Source organism: Corylus avellana, chromosome 10 (genome assembly GCF_965113065.1).
Source record: "Corylus avellana chromosome 10, dhCorAvel1.hap1.2, whole genome shotgun sequence".
NCBI classification, from domain to species: Eukaryota; Viridiplantae; Streptophyta; class Magnoliopsida; order Fagales; family Betulaceae; genus Corylus; species Corylus avellana.
Window position 1 is genome coordinate 6,189,395 of NC_142499.1, and position 17,260 is coordinate 6,206,654.

At 37.3% G+C, this 17,260-nt stretch overlaps 2 protein-coding genes and 1 pseudogene across 2 annotated transcripts; 2 read left to right on the plus strand and 1 right to left on the minus strand.

Moving 5' to 3' along the window:
- Positions 1-299: 299 nt before the first annotated feature.
- EMB3123 (PPR containing protein) lies at positions 300-1,255 on the minus strand. The gene has a single exon (XM_059571784.2). It carries the CDS (start codon positions 1,074-1,076, stop codon positions 366-368), a length of 711 nt encoding a protein of 236 aa, XP_059427767.1. The 5' UTR covers positions 1,077-1,255; the 3' UTR covers positions 300-365.
- A 2,008-nt stretch (positions 1,256-3,263) lies between these two features.
- LOC132161848 (uncharacterized) lies at positions 3,264-4,264 on the plus strand. The gene has a single exon (XM_059572051.2). It carries the CDS (start codon positions 3,398-3,400, stop codon positions 4,010-4,012), a length of 615 nt encoding a protein of 204 aa, XP_059428034.2. The 5' UTR covers positions 3,264-3,397; the 3' UTR covers positions 4,013-4,264.
- Positions 4,265-14,201: 9,937 nt separating this feature from the next.
- Positions 14,202-14,304, plus strand: LOC132173184 (U6atac minor spliceosomal RNA; annotated as a pseudogene).
- The last annotated feature ends 2,956 nt before the right edge of the window (positions 14,305-17,260 follow it).

Genomic DNA, 17,260 nt, shown 5'->3' on the forward strand with positions numbered 1-17,260 from the left:
AACGATTGTTAGTTGATAGAGTTTTTAAATATTTTTTCCATAATTTTTCTTTGCCCGTCTTTAGCACCAACAAATGTGTCTTTGTTATTTAGTTATCATCGATTATCTGTCTTTGTTATTTAGTTGTTATCCATCTATTGGAGTCTAAACTTAAGTAGAAAAATAATGGATAATTGTTTATCTTTGGTATAGATTTCATTGAATTACCCTAAATCATCGGTGTTGATATTTCTATATTTACTGATCAATTTTTTATTTTTTATTTTATTTTTTGAGAAGTTATATTAAAAAACAAATAATTCTGTAATGCAACACCATGGCCTTAGAAGAGTTTTATTATTCATTCATTCATGCCATCAACGAAATTACAAATTAACCCTCAACTTCTCCAAATTGACCCTTTTAACCTCATCACCCAAACCCTCCTCCCCAACACTCCTCAACCCTTTACTCAAAACCCTCACCACGTACTCATCCGCCTCAATACTCGACCCCCATCCACTCCTCTTCATCATCCTGTAGATCCTGACCGTCGATTCCCTCCTCCCAGCACCAATCACCGCCTTTACCAGCCTGATCAGCCCCTTATCATCACACTGGATAATCCCACCCCCGCTGTCTCCCTCCTCCAAGTCACGGATCAGGCGGTCCATATCCTCCACCATCCCGTTCCTCGCAAGGGCGGATGCCACGTCAGCGTAGAGAGACAGGTCGGGCTGGTATTCCGACCGGAAGGCGGAGAAGGCGTGGAGAGCGAGGGCGCACTGGTCCTGGCGTAGGAGCTCGCGTAGGGTAGCGAGGAGGTCGGACTTGATCAATCGGTTTAGGGTTTTGGAGAGGAGGGCTGGGAGTTGGGTGGGGTCGTCGGAGGACTTTTGGGCTCGCTTGACGGCTTGGATGGCGTTGATGGCTTCGATGCTTAGGATCCGGCCTTTCATCAGGGGCCCACGGTTAGACCGTGGCCCGCAACGTATGGGAACGTAGCTGGTGGATCTCAGAGTGGTGGTGGTTGGGTTGGGATTTGGAGGGCGGTGGGGTTTCAGGGAGGTGAGGCTTTGGTGCAGAGTGGAAGCCATGGTAGTGAAGGGATTGGAGGAGGAGATAAGAGATGGGGGCTTTGGACACCAAATGACGATTTTGCCATCATCTTCGACCACTAAAGAAAATGAAGGTTCTCGAATCGAAATATTTCTGAACGTCGATTGAATTTCCTAGACATGGTGATTAAACGAAAGCCGTCGATTGTGATTACAAGACTCGTTTCTGTCGGCATGAATTCAACTCTTATCCACAGTTTGCATCCAACGGTAGTGAACACAAGCATTACAACTTTATATAAGAAATCAATCAATTAAAGAAGATAATGTCTATACGCAAATAATTATTTACTGATCAATATTTATTTAAAAATTCACTTAAATACCGGCATAATCGCAAAAATATAGGTTACTTTAGTCTTTATTGGTCTATGCTTGGAATATAATTCTCTCAATTTTAAATGAAGTATTTATTTTATGTTCAGAATTTAAAGTCGGTGGATCTACTAGTTTTTTTTTTTTTTTTTCTTTTTTGAAGAGAAGGATCTACCAGTTTATATGAAGTCAATATTAACATATCTTTTAAAAAGTTTTATAAATGTGAAATTATTTACACCGTTAAATAACAAACTTTAAATTTTAATCATGAAATGGATATTGTTCGTTTACTATCATTTCATTTGAAATGAAGATGATTATTGTCCTTCGAGATGAGCCATCAACTAAGAAAACTTATCACCTGATGGATGAATAGAGTATCTCAACTAAACGAGCTGTGGAGATAGCGTGTCAGCTTTCCGTTAATGACTCCACCTCTCATTTCACGAGGGGTGAATTTGGGCAAGGTGTTTTAGAAATGAAATTTGGAGGGAGGGAGGGAAAAATTTGGGGGAAGTAAAAATCTTTTCAAGTGAAGTCCTACTTCGCACTCAGGTTTCAATTTTCTTAAAAAAAATATAAAAGTGGGCTACACGCCACAATAGTCAATCCAGATGAAGCATCAATATTTACTGAAAAAGCTTTGTTTTATAGTAACATTTGGGACTTTCTTTGAGCCACTTCAACATGACATTTCTATTCTTATAATTTTTCTTTCTTCAAATTAACTGATCTTACTATCTATATTTAATTTGCTAAAATCCTATACCCCAACGTTGAGCAAAAGCCTAATCACACAAGATAACTCTCGTGATCTACTTTTTAGGCCTTTATTTTTGGTTATGATCATATGAGCCATGGCCCTAGGACCATTATACACAAGACTAAAACACTTTAATCATGCACTTCATTGGGTTTTATTTATGCCAAGTCACGGCCCGAGATGGACACCGCCTGGTTGGGACTCCTTCAGGATTCAATAGGGACACAGTTGAGACCTCACTCATGACATTATTATAATTTAAAGCTTCATATGTTTGAATGAAAAAATATACATAATAAAATTATTTGTGATTTTTCGTACGTATTAAACGCCAAAAAAATGTTTTCAAGGTCGGTGGAAACATTCTACGTCGAAACAAACAGAGCCTAAGCTTATTTTGACTTTTAATATGATGCTCAACCTGCGTCATTATTTGAATTTCTTCCCATTTAACGCTAACATAATAGATTTCTTACAGCCCTCTTTTTATAACATTTTAGAGTAACGTTAGATATTATATATTTTTAAAGAAATTCCAAACAACATATTCTTGTCTTGTTTCTATACATTTCTTTTTTAGAATCAACTATTAAATAAGCATTTTTTAAATATTGATTACTTGGTTGATTTTTAAAAACCTTCTTTTATAGAAGTGCAAGCTTCACCGAGGCACATCAATAAATGCAAAGCCCTGTGTCAACGTGTGGTATCTATTACCTATGAATTAATGCTATGTACTATATTTTTTTATCCTTCAAAATTGATATGGCTTTCGCTTCAATTTTAAGAAATTATAAGATAGTGAATAAAACTACTCATTACCGATGTGACTCTCCCAATTACTCCATTTTTATTCCAAGTGTGATCCAAAAGTTATATAGCATTTCTTATTTTTATTTTTAAACGTCTTTTTCTCCTCCAAAACTGATAAACAAATATTTTGTGTAAATGACCGTTGGCAGCTTCGAATGCGTCATATTCATGAAGGACAAAAATGGAATCTTACACGCAGGTAGCCGTTGCAAATTCTAGCACGCTCTTCTATTGGATCACCGACTAGGGGCGTTCCTGGAAATACGATTCTTTTCTTATTCCTTTTAAATCATATATTTCCAATCCAACCGTTACGAAATTCAAAAAACACAAACCACGCGACTCTGTGAAAATCCTTCCCCCACTGTTCCTCTTCCCTCAAAACTCTCTCTCTGTCTACAAATCCATGGCTGATCAGAGCACAAAGCCATCAATCATGGAGCCAAAGCCCATGCACCCACTTCACCAAATCGCAGAAACACCGACCCACAAGCTTCTTCTCAAGCAATGGCTCAAGGAAGAAGAACTGATCCTCGGAAGAATCATCCTCAAAGAAACCCAAATCGACTCGGCCCGAAAGGAAATCACAATGCTCTACATCTTCTTCTTCCTCTTCCACTCCACAGCTTTGGTTCTCCTCTTCAGCGCCTCCTCGAGAGACCCAGTTTCCAGCCGGCTAGCCTGCCACCGGTCATGGATCCCATCACTCTGCTCGATTTTGTTTTCCCTTGGAATCATTTGGGCCGTGCGGTACAAGACCGACGTGGAGGTCCACCTGGAGAAGCTACTGGAGAGGGAGAAAGAGGACGGGAAGCTCTTGGCTAAGTGCGTTGAGGAATTGAAGAAGAAGGGGATCGAATTCGATTTGCTGAAGGAGGTGGACGCGCTTCGAAGGGCGAAAAGTTTGCGGGTGGAGGCGAAGGCGGTCAGGAAATGGTCGGCGAGGGATTTTGCCACCTTGTTCTTCTTCACCGTGTCTTGCCTTGTTCTCGGCATCACAAGGGTTATCTTGTGTGATTAGGCTTTTGATCAACTTTGGGTTTTTGTTTGTTTGTTGTTTTTTGATTGATTTGCATTGGAAATCTCGGCAATGCAGTTTCCATACTACTTGTGATTTGCTAACATAAACTAATTACATCCTATTTAGCAATAGTTACAATATATGCCGTTGATATATATACATCAAAGGCTCAACAAGAGCCACATCATCGATCTGCGTGAAGAGATTCAAAATCCTAAAAATCCCCAAATTTTCAATTATTCAGGACCCTCCCATTCCTCTGTGTGTCAGGCTTGAGAGATTTTGTTTTAGCTTTGCCCTTGTAGCCTGTTGGCTTGAGTTCTTTGAAAATTTTCATTTATATCGATCCCCTGTTTCTTGCTAGCATGAACAGAGCCACTTCCCACGTCTTGTTCTGCACCAAAACTCCCCATGCTTTGATGGGTTATTGCCAACCACTTCCGTCCATTTCCAGGTATTTTAACAGGGAAAAAAAAAAAAAGAGCAAGGATTTTACAAGAAGACCCAACAAGGATGAAGCCCACTCTAGGCCTAAAACAAAAATCAAATAAAATGAGGATTCCTTTCCACCTCAAATAACCTGAGGGTGTAGTAAGGAAACCAAATAATCAAAAGAAGCCGAAAGGAAGAAGCAAAAATTCAAAATCCAGTTGATTAAAACTGTGGCCGTGGCGGGAGGATGAAGCTGAAATCCAGAGAAAGTTCCCAATCTCATTTATGATTGAATTTTATATATTCTATGCAATATTGAGATAGTTCAGAAGATCATAAAAAATAATGGAATTTCTTGTATTTTTACTCTTTGTTCACACAGTTTCCGGCCACCAAGTGTTTACACGAGCCAAAGAAATGATAAAATGCTAATCAAAGAATAATGATGGAACATGGACACAAATTGGACTTCTTCCATCTTTCATTGAAGATTCTTCCTCAAGTTCTTTCTTACAAAAAATCTCCTTTCTTCCTCAAGTTCTCTCTTTTATATGTACATGCCAAAAAATGGTCAAAGAGCTGCCCAAGTCATGTTCTCTGCGGTTCGTAGTTAAGCTCCCTTGTCCATAACGAGAATTACTAATCTGGTTTTTTACCTGTTTTTTGGCTTACAAGGCATATAATACGTTTGATGAAGCTAAACAAGCTTTTTCTAACTCTATGGAATCTGCAGGATCACTTAAACAAGGTTATCCGATGATTGAACAGTCTAAACAAGCTTTTTCTAACAATCACCTTAATCCCGTAACCAAATAATCTTGGAATCCCCTTGTAATATCCTATTTGCAGATTACATTAAATTGGAATAAGAATCACCTTAATCCCGTAACCAAAAACATATAAGTTTAAAAACCTAAATCAGGATAACATATTCCTAAACTAGAATAGGAATATCTACAAGGGTGAATCAAACCTATAACCAAACTCACTTCATCTTCTCAATGAGTCATTGAGTCACGAAAGCTAGCTCCTGAAACATGATATGCGATTGGAGTCAGCAGATCTACGGCTGGGAGCGCCAGATATCGGCGCAGATGAGCGGCACGGTTTGGACGGTGGTTGTAAGGATCAAGCCGGAGCCGCTGCTAGGATGCCGGCAGAGAGCGGCGGCTAATGGCTGTTGGCGGTGAGGCAGGAATCGGCGCGGCGCGCTGAGGAAGAGGCCGGTGTGGTTGGGTGTGGCTGGACGTGGCAGAGAACGGTGTGGAATGACAGAGAAAACGCTGTTTGAAGCCAGATTTTGAGAGGGACGACGCTGGTGGAAAACTGGTGGAAAGCCGAAGAAAACGTAGATCTGCCGTGAAGCCCCTGGAAACAGGAAAACGGCTGGGAAGTGCCCGTGAGAGACCAGAGGAGGCGCGGCGGTGCTAAGCTGAAAATGAGTGACGTGAAGTACCAGAGGCGGAGAATGGCAACCTCCATCTCTGTTGAATGTGATTTTTTTTTTTTTTTTTTTTTTTTTTGTGTACAACAAGGAAAAACAAAATAAACCAAAATAAAGTCCACAAACCAGTTGGATCGATCAATGGAATACCATGAAGAATTTCATAATCAAATAGAAAATTATAAATAAATAGTGGAAATAAATAAACAAAATAATAAAAGATACACAATAATTTTATTTGGTTCGGTCAATGGCCTATATCCACATATAAAGCTCAAATGACTACATTATACTCTTATTACTTTGATAATTATATAATACAAATGATTCCTATTTATAGGGATGTGAAGATAATATAAAATTGTATGATTGATAAAATCAAATCAGTAAATTTAATTCTAATTTGATCTTATCATTTACAATTAATGTTAATATATTCCCCATAATATCACAATATATTCTTAACATTGACTTGGTTTAGTCCGCTCGTGATTTGGTAACGACGAACCTTCCTTGGTTCGGCATAAAACAATTTATTGATCAAGGTGATTTGTCTAATTCTGCATCAATGCTGGCCATCTGTATTCTAACGAGGGACCTCGGACGAACTCACTTTTAGTTCGAGCGAGGTTCATGTTCCTCCAATAAGTTGGTTTGAGAAAAATTAGGGAAAATTACATTTTGCCCCCATAAACAACAACGCCTTGGCACTTTCCCCCATGAACTGCCAACTACTCTAATTTGCCCCCATGAACGGCCAACTACTCTAATTTGCCCCCATGAACTATCATTTTATGCCAAAAACCTTATTCCGTCAGTCAAGCTCTTTAACTCAGACGGTCAACCCTGTGAACATTGTCGTGAACAGTACCGTTGACCGTCCGAGTTAACAACTTTGACTGAATGAAGGGGTTTTGAGCACGAAATGGTAGTTCATGGGGGCAAAGTAGTACACTTGGCAGTTCATGGGAGGAAAGTGCCAAGGCGTTGTAGTTCATTGGGGTAAAATGTAGTTTCCCTAAAAAATTAACTCTAATTGATTTTCTCCCCAACACTCTTTATTTTTTATTTTTTTTTCTTATTCCTCATCTTTCTTCTTAGAGGAAATTACCTTTAGCCCCCATAAATTATAGGGTCTTGGCACTTTGCCCCCATGAACTTGCAAAAGTCTTGGCAAAAGTGGAAGGAAAATAATTAAAATCGCACGTGACTGGCACATGACGGATTGACCGTCTATTTTAACTCCTTTGACTGATAGAAGGGAGCTATTAACTATACAATGATAATTTGATGGAGTCGAGTATCACACTTAGAAGTTCATGGGGACAAAGTACGAAAGCCCTATAATTTATGAGGGCTAAAGATAATTTCCCCTTCTTCTTATTTGACTGAAATAAGAAACATGAGAGAATAGGAAGTAAGCTTATACAACACATAAGTCAAGAATCCATACTTTTTTTATTTTTTATTTTATGAATCAAATAATATTTCATTCAACAAGTGAACAAACTACAAACAAACAAACCAGCAAAAACTGGATACGCACAAAAGGGAGACCACAAATCAGACTCATTACAACCGCAGACACCACATTCATAAACGAGAGACCCTCAACCAAACACAAGAGAAGCTCAAAACCAGTAATCCACATCTGCAGAATAAAAGCTGGAATGTAGCAATAAATCAACCCAAGGAATCCAAGGAGCGGCTGCGGTTTTCACTGTCTAAGCTCCTCCTGTATGGCTCCTAGGAAATAGGTACTACTATATTCACGTCTAGGTAGAATAACTACAATTGGTCTCTCCGGCCTACCCTTTTTTACTAAAAAAAACCACCACCGTGGTGGTCACCGCAACCACAATTGGTCTCTTTGACATACTCTTTTTTATTAAAAAAAACCACCGCCGTGGTGGCCACCGCCATCGTGACCACCGCCATGGTGGTGGTGGCCACCGTCGTGGTGGTGGTGGCCACTGCCGTCGTGACCACCGCCGTCGTGGTGGTGACCACTGTCGTGGTGGCCACCACCATCGCCACCACCGCCATCATCGCCATCATCGCCACCACCGCCACCACCGCCATCATCGCCACCACTAGAACGGCGACCTTTCTTGCGAGGTTTTCTAGATGCATCATCAGCACAAGCAAAGATGGCCATTGATATAATTGAGATAGACATGATAATCATGCAGATCAGCAAAAGTAGGCCACCCGAGCTCTCCATCGCAACACCTGAATCACTGACAAGGGCACCAAAATCTCTGACCATTTGTGGGATTTCCTTCTCTCTCTAAGATTTTTGATAGGTCAATAGTATGTGCCTTCACGGCATTCAAGTTTAAAAACGTATGCTAGCATGACTATATATATATCATTTTCCTTGAAGTTTAATAATTACTTCAAAGTTCAAACAGGTAGGAAGTTTTCCTAGAGCTCTCATATTTTCTTTTGTTCGGGTCCACGTAATTTAATAATTACTTCAAAATTTAAACAGATAGGAAGTTTCCCTAGAGCTCTCATATTTTCTTTTCTTCGGGTCCACGTAACTTAATAATTACTTCAAAGTTCAAAAAGATAGGAAGTTTCCCTAGAGCTCTCATATTTTCTTTTGTTCCACGTAATTTAATAATTACTTCAAAGTTCAAACAGGTAGGAAGTTTCCCTAGAGCTCTCATATTTTCTTTTGTTCGGGTCCACGTACAATGGCATTCTTCATTGAAGTAAGGTCTAGTTTGGTTCGCGGAATGTCTAGTCCATTGAAAAATGATTAATTACTACTGAAAATAGAAGAGTGTGGAATAGATTAATTATTCATATTCCTTTGTTTGGTTGTAACGCTGGAATAAACTAGCTAATCATATTCCTTCGTTTGGTACAATGCAATATTTTGGTGAATAGAATCATATTGTAATCAAATTTCCTAAAATACCCTTATAATACAAATACAATTTATATTATTAAGGACTTTCATTCTTTTTTTTTTAAAAAAAAACATAACTTTACTATAATTTCTTTTTCTTTTTTGTTTTTAATTATGTCAGGCATGTGACCTTTTTTTTTTTTTTTTTGCAATTATGCTACAAAATTATTTATATAAAAAAAATATAGTTGGAGAAAACAGAATCAAACTCAATCTTGAAATCAAAAAAATATAGTTAGAGAATGTATAGAGAATCAAAAGAAATAAAAAAAACAGATTATATATTTGTATTTTATAAAAACCTTGCAGATTCTGTTTCTCCGTCAAAGAAAAAAAATTAAAAAAAAAAACTGAGAAAAAAGAGATACGGAGAAACATAATAATAAAAAAAAAGGTACATAAATACAAAAAAAAAAAACAGAGAAACGAAGAGAAGAAAATCAGAGAGGTACAGAGAATAAAAAAAAATAAAATAAAATTGAGAAACGGTACAAAGAAGAGAGACGGCATAGAGAAAAAAAAAAAAATTCATTTTCACTTGTAGAAAAACTGTACCAGAAGAATCAGAGAGATAGAAAAAGATAGAGAGCGAAATATAGAGACGGATAAAGAAAAACAGATATATATAGAGAGAGAGAGAGAGAGAGAGAGAGAGAGAGAACAAAATTTAATCCCACAAGTAGGGTTTTTTTGTGGCAATTTACACAATTAATTTAATCTCACAGGAAATGATTAGCTAAGTCACTCATTTTTGAGTGGCTTAGCTAACCCTGTCTGTATGAGATTAGTAGTTTCATGGAAATAAACTATTCATAGGAATAGAGTGTTACCAAATAAAGGACTAGATATTCCTAGTGTTAGCTAGTCCAATCCAAAGGTCTATTCCACAAACCAAACGGGGCCTAAATGATCGACATTCTTCTCTTCGGGTCCACCCAAGGCAGCCAGGAAATTCATTAAAGGGGGAAAATTTTTTTCACTTAGTGGGACAAAATGGAATACCGTGAGGCTGTAGAAGACGGTCCTTGCAACAGGAGTTCAAGAAGGCATGATTGTTAATAGGTTGGAAATATAATATTTGTCTCTGCTCACCAATTTTAACACGAACTCGTTTAAAATTTGACTGAAACTCAATAGAATTGTTGTTTTCCTCCCTAATCTCAAATAACTACAATTATATATTTTATATAATTAAAATATGAAACAAAAACTATATCAATTAATAAATAATTAAATATAAAAACAATTATCAAGAATGGCAATATAAATATAAAAAAAAATTAAGTTAAAAAAACAATTTAAATCTAAATATAAAGATTTAATTACATACCTCAATTTTTTGTTGAAGTTGGAAAGTGAAAGGCAAAAATAAAAAATTTAAATCTAGATATAAAAAATTAATTACATACCACAATTTTCCATTAAAGTTGGAAAGTGAAAGGAAAAATCGACAAGTCTTTAAGAAGAAAAATGCCTCAAAGTTTTGTAATTTTTGTAAGATGTAAGGAGATTGAATAATTTATCTTCAGCCTCTTCGAATTTAATTAACACATTGCTCTGGGAAACAAAATCTGTGGCTTAGAAAGTTATAAATAACAATTGATTTGTTAGTCTCCTGACTCTCCTTTTTGTGCTTTGCAAGTTGCACGGTGTATTTTATTTTATTATATTTTTTTCTCTTGCACGCATGTTAGCATGTATCATGTCTTATTCCATACTTTAGGAAAATTATTGGGAAGAGTTGAACATGCGGACAAGACTTTATAATTTTATAAAGATTTTTTGGTCTCTTTCTTGTGCTTTGCAAATTCTCTTTTTATTGGAACTTAATGGCTCATATTAGGACACTAGTGGATGGCCAAGTAGACAGGAGCGGAGTGAACGTCGCAATAGTGATGTGGTACTGTACGGGATATTTTGAAAATTTCCAAAATACATCCGTACAATTAGAGTTTAATGTTTTTCTTATATATATATGTTATGATGTAATCCTGAATAATTAATAACAAAATACAGTCGCAATTTCGAGACTTGTTAGGTGCAAATTCTTCCTTGGGGTCACATCCTCTGGTATAAAAGCCAGCGATTTACATTAATCCATGTAGGAAAATTTTTGAGGGTGCAATGCACTCGTTCGAGGTTTACTCTATAGAAGTGGATCCGAAGGGTCTTGCCTTGTCGAGGTCCCCCGCCATAAAAAAAATAATAAATAAATACAACCACATCATCCCTAGAAAGATACAAGAGTGACTTGTAGCATTACTCCTTGTTCCCCGGACATCAATGAGGGAGGTGACATGACATTTATGACAGCGCCTATTCTACCATTAATGCAAGAATTCCCGAATCTATTGGGCTGGGCTTCCCAGCAACCCACGTGGCCCCTACGTCAGTCAGAGACCTCTTGAACTTGGCTTGAGTCTTGTGAATCAGGGACACTCCGAGCTAAAGCCCAGGCGCAGGTTGAACCAGACCCAATAGTACAGTAGGTTCTAGATAATGTCATGTCATTAATTTGCTCAGATAATGTCATGTCATGTCATTAATTTGTGCAAATTATTTTTCCTATAAGGTCTCCCCCATTAACAGTTATGCACAATCTATATCCAATTCCAATCAATCAAGTCTTTCTTCTCATAATTTGCTCCATGAAATTATCACACATGCATGGTTCTATATCTACTGTGAATTAATGTCATGTCATTTCATTAATATTGGTCACTGTTCTATACCTGTTCTCATACTCCAAATAACGTGCGCGCTTAATTGGTTGATTTCTCTGGCCCAAAATATCGGCTGGTCGTAGCAAATTAATGACATGACATGACATTAATTTGCACAAATCCCTGACCTTATATAACCATGCATGACTTTGAAACATTAATTGGAAATCAAAGGAAACCATATTTCATCAACTGCAAGGTCATAGACCTCCTGAACTTGGGTTGGGTCTTGTGAACCAGGGAGACTCCGAGCTAAAGCCCAGGCGGGTTGAACCAGACCCAACAGTACAGTAGTTATAGAACCATGCATGTGTGATAATGTCATGGAGCAAATTATGAGAAGAAAGACTTGATTGATTGGAATTGGATATAGATTGTGCATAACTGTTAATGGGGGAGACCATATGTTAAGAAAGTCAAACCATATTGGGCCGTTAACAAAATTTAGACAGCAGAGAACATTACATTAGGCCCAAACACGCTTTTGAAACAAGTCCTCGGCCCACAAAATATTACTCCAGAATTCCATGAATTGAAGGGGTTTCATAATTTTGTACAAACAGCAAGATTCAACAAAAATTATTCGGAAAAAAATTGAATTTTATTTTTTTAATTTTTATTTATTTTTAAGGGTTCATTTAAAGTAAGCATATAGAAGAACTGTAATTGATATAGAATAATTGTCATTGATAACGATGATAATTTTGGCCCAGTAACTAATTAGAACGGTAACATTCATAGAGTTAAAAGCATAGATCAAATTTAGAAGAAATTTCTCATTAATATTGTTTTGTTAAAGATACCTATGAATAGGAGAAGAAATATTGTTAATTTTTTTTTTTTTTTTTTTAAAAAAAAAGCAGGTTTCGATGTTCCCTTCAAAAGTTAATCCACGTACAAAATCGTGTAAAGTGGCGATATGATTTATTGCCGGTGCCCCTGGTAGTGGGTTTAGGAATCTGAAGCTCCTCCTTAACGATGCGATTAATCCTCGACGCCCCTGAGGTAGTGGGTATAGGAATCTGAAACTCCTTACCCTTGGGTGTCACGCAGCAATCTTCTTCCTCCTCCTCTGTTTTAGTGACGATATGATTTATCGTCAGCGCCCCTAGGGTAGTGAGTTTAGGAATTTGAAACTCCTTACCCTTGGGCGTCATGCACAAATCCTCTCCTTCCTCTTCTGTTTGATGTGCATCCATTTTCAACTCCAACCCCAAGGGGGAGATTTCCAAACTTTGAAAGTCCTTAGTTAACCTCTCTACTTGCCTTTTCAGAGGCACAGTTGGTGTAGCAGTAATAGGAAGAATTTGAAACTCCCATCAACTACAACGTATTGTTACTTTGCTCTCATGAATTGACAACCCTACTGTGAGCAAAAGTGGGATAGAAAATTTCAAAATGGCATGTAAGACGCACGTGACGTGTTGACCGTCTGAGTTAATGCCTTTGACTAACAGAATGAGGGTTTTGGGCATAAAATGGTAGTTTGATAAGGTCGGGCAGTAAGATTGTCAATTCATTTAGGCAAAGTGACAATGTATTAAAAAATGTAATTACCCCTATAAAATTTTCATTTATATCGGTCCCCTGTTTCTTGCTAGCATGAACATAGCCACTTCCCACGTCTTGTTCTGCACCAAAACTCTCCTTGCTTTGATGGGTTATCAACTTATTGCCAACTTATCCACGTTCGTCCATTTCCAGGTATTTCAACAGGAAAAAGAAAAAAAGAAAACCAAACAAACGAGCAAGGATTTTACAAGACGACTCAACAAGAATTAATCCCACTATGCCTAAAACAAAAATCCAAGAAATGAGGATTCCTTTCCACCTCAAATAACCAACCTGAGGGTGTAGTAAGGAAACCAAATAATCAGAAAAAGCCGAAAGGAAGATGCAAAAATTCAAAATCCAGTTGTTTAAAACTGTGGCCGTGGAGGGAGGATGAAGCTGAAATCCAAAGAAGCCAAAAGCTGAAATCCAGAGAAAGTTCCCAATCTCATTTATGATTGAATTTTATGTATTCTGTAAAGTATGTAACTTATGTCATATATATTATTGTGATTATATATATATATATATATATATATATATATGACGTTAAGTGATTTATTTCAATTAAAGCTTATTCTATAAAATCAAATATTCTGAATTAAATTGTTGGTTTAATTCTTATGGAAACAAATATTTGAATTCATTATTGTTTTTATTTTGTGGAATCAAATAATCTATATTGATTATTTATTTGATTTTTATTCATTGATGAGAGGAATAACTAAGGTAACAACTCTAATTGAGGGTCCCTGATATACCTATAAATAAGGCCGGTGTATTGCATCAATTGACACTTACTAGTAGGCATAAGTCAAAAGAACCTCTCAATATTTTTAGTTTTTCAGATTTTGTTTCTGTGAAGCTGTTCTTCAATTGGCTTGAGCAAAGCATGGTTAGAGGTATTTATATAATTATTCGTTCCACAGTTAATTTTATTGTCAATTAGCATTTAATTATATATAGAATTCTTACTTGTGTAAAATTTTATTTTTTGTTTCAATAATATTTATTTTGTTTATTTGATTATTGAAACAAAATAGGGTGAAAAGCATGAAACCCACGGCCCAGTTAAATTTTTTGTTTATGATGAAATAAAATAAGCACAGGCCATAGGTAGTGTGTGTAGAAATGAGAGATGGTTGGCATCTCGAAAGGCAGTTCCTGTTATCCACACATCCAGTTAAGGCTTTCCACCCTTGGGGTGGATCTATAACCAGCACCGGCGACTCAGGGCTGAGCGACAGCCCCTTGCCCTGCATGAGGTTGAGCGGCATTTGGCCGCATGCAGTGAGCGACGGCCGCCGCCGGCGGACAGTAGCGGCAGCCCTTTGTGGAAAGGACGGTGACTTTGGTTGCTCCGATTTTCCCCCACTTAGCAGCAGCGTTGGCTGCATAAAGCGCCGGTCTTCCCACAACCTGCAGCGGCATTGGCCGCATAAAGTGAGCGGTGGCCCGGCTCAAAGCCGTGGACGGCGCCACCGCTTCCCGCAGGTCGGCGTCGTCTGGGGCAACTGATCAGTGGTGGATGGGTGGCCAGCGCATTCAGAAGGTGCAGGGTAGCAGCGGCGGCGCATGGGGAAGGGGAAGGGGCGGCGGCTAGGTTTTTGGTATTTTTGGGTTGAGAAGTTAAGGATCAGGTAGGGTTTCTAACCCATAAGAAACCGGGTCAAGTATTTTTTTGCCACTGGGTATGGGTTCATTTTAACCCAAGCTCAATTCAGTTTTAAAAAAAAAAAATTGGTTTATTAAGTGGGCTAACCCGATTGGGCCAACCCAATTCAGAAACCAAAGGCTGGCTCAATAAGGAAACCCAACCTGATAACCCATTCAATTATAAAAAAAAATAATAATAATAAATAAATAGATTATAAAAAAAAGAAAGAAGGGGTTTTGTTCTCATATGGAAGTAGAACGCCGAAGTAATTCTGCCATTAGGTGATGCATTTTCATATGCTTTTATATTGCAATTTAATATATCTTATCATTTAAATTGTTTAACATTAAAATTATTATTTCATTAAATTTGTTCTTTTATTGTTTAAATAAATTGAGTAATGCCTGGACCTGAAAATAATTAACTAAGCCACATAATCTTATGTTTATGGTACTATTTAAAATTGCAATTGAAAAACTGTAAGTGTGCCATTCCAGCCGGCTAGCCTGCCACAGGTCATGGATCCCATCACTCTGCTCCATTCTGTTTTCCCTTGGAATCATTTGGGCCGTGCGGTACAAGACCGACGTGGAGGTCCACCTGGAGATGCTACTGGAGAGGGAGAAAGAGGACGGGAAGCTCTTAGCTAAGTGCGTTGAGGAATTGAAGAAGAAGGGGATCGAATTCGATTTGCTGAAGGAGGTCGACGCGCTTCGAAGGGCGAAAAGTTTGCGGGTGGAGGCCAAGGCGGTCAGGAAATGGTCGGCGAGGGATTTTGCCACCTTGTGCTTCTGATCAACTTTGGGTTTTTTTTTTTTTTGATTGATTTGCATTGGAAATCTCGGCAATGCAGTTTCCATACCATTTGTGATTTGCTAACATAAGCTAATTACATCCTATTTAGCAATAGTTACAATATCCCTAAGCCGTTGATTTATATACATCAAAGGCTCAACAAGAGCCACATCATCGATCTGCGTGATGTTTGGATGAGCTAAATTTCATTTTTGTTTTGGATTTTTTTAAGAAATTGATGCTCATGTGTTGTTTGGATGGGTTAAATTTCATTCTTATCTTGAATTTTTTAAGAAACCGATGCAGATGTGTTGTTTGGTTTTCAAAGAGAAAACGTGATTTTTATAACATTGGGCAAAATTTTGAGTTTGTGAATTTGTACCAAATTTGTTTACAAAATCAAAAAATATGAATTTGAAAACAAAACCAAAAACGTGCCAAGCCAAACAAGGAAAATCCCCAAATTTTCAACTATTCAGGACCCTTCCTTTCCTCTCTGTGCTTGAGAGATTTTGTTTTGGCTTTTGCCTTGTAGCCTGTTGGCTTGAGTTTTCCAGCTTGATTGCTGGAGTGTCTGTCTAGTTCTTTGGTTGGTGTTATAAAATTTTTATTCAAAAAAAAAAAAAAAGTAGTAGTCTTTTATCCCCTTTTTCTTGCTAGCATGGACACAGCCATTTCCCAAGTCTTTGTTCATAGGAAAGGGAGAGGAGCCATCCTTAATTCCTTATTTCACAAGGGTATAAGGGTCATTTCACTTTTCATTTTATTTTATTTTTTTATTTTATCATTTTATCCTCCAAAGAAAGTTCCCAATGTCATTTATGATTATAAATGCAATTTATGTATTATATGCAATATGAAATTAGAAACATGAGAGAATGGGGGACAAGATACTCTCCCGTTTAAATCAACCAGAGAGTTTTCAATTAGTTATACTTGAAGAGTATTTGTATCGTGGTTACTCTCACATTAAGTGGATATTATCAGTTTATTTTTATTGACTCTCACCAAAACCTATCAGTGCCTTAACAGCATTCAAGTTTAAAAAAGTCTACTTGACGAACTTAATGACGATAAGATATTGTTTGGTAGCCACACATATATTTCATTTTCCTTGAAATTTAATGACTACTTCAAAGTTCAAATAATTTGCAAGTTTCTCGTCTTCTATCTGGATCAGAAGTAGGAAAGATTACCCCATGAAACCATTTTCTTCTCATTCTATTAGGGAAAAAAATAAAAAATAAATAAAAAGCAAGTTTCCCTGCAGCTGTCATATTTTCTTTTGTTCGGGTCCACGTATAATGGCATTCTTCATTGAACTAAATGACATTTTCTGTTTGGGTCCACGTATTTCACTATTTTTCTTTCGGAAAAAGCCAAAAAAAAAATTCATCTTAAGTTTTATTTTCTTCTAAAAAGTGAGGTTTTGATTGATTGGAAAGTTATATGGAATTGGTTGGTTTGTTTGAAGCTAAATTTAAGAATTCAAAATGAAGGTATAAGATCGGGTGGGGACCCCGATGGTAACGCCCAAGGGGGAAAATTATACTGGTCGCCCCTTCCCACCCTTTTAATTAGAAAAAAAAAAAAAAAATGAAGGTATAAGATATACCAAAAGTGAACCTATTGAATGTATGTCCATCATTTCAATTTAAGCTTCTTAAGAGATAAATATTTCTAAACTTTTTTCCTTGAGTTTGGCGGAGGTGTTGTGAAAAAACCT

Bases quoted from the DNA above. Each gene is read 5' to 3' on its own strand.
- LOC132161848 (XM_059572051.2), top strand. From the start codon at position 3,398: ATGGCTGATCAGAGCACAAAGCCATCAATCATGGAGCCAAAGCCCATG.
- EMB3123 (XM_059571784.2), bottom strand. From the start codon at position 1,076: ATGGCTTCCACTCTGCACCAAAGCCTCACCTCCCTGAAACCCCACCGC.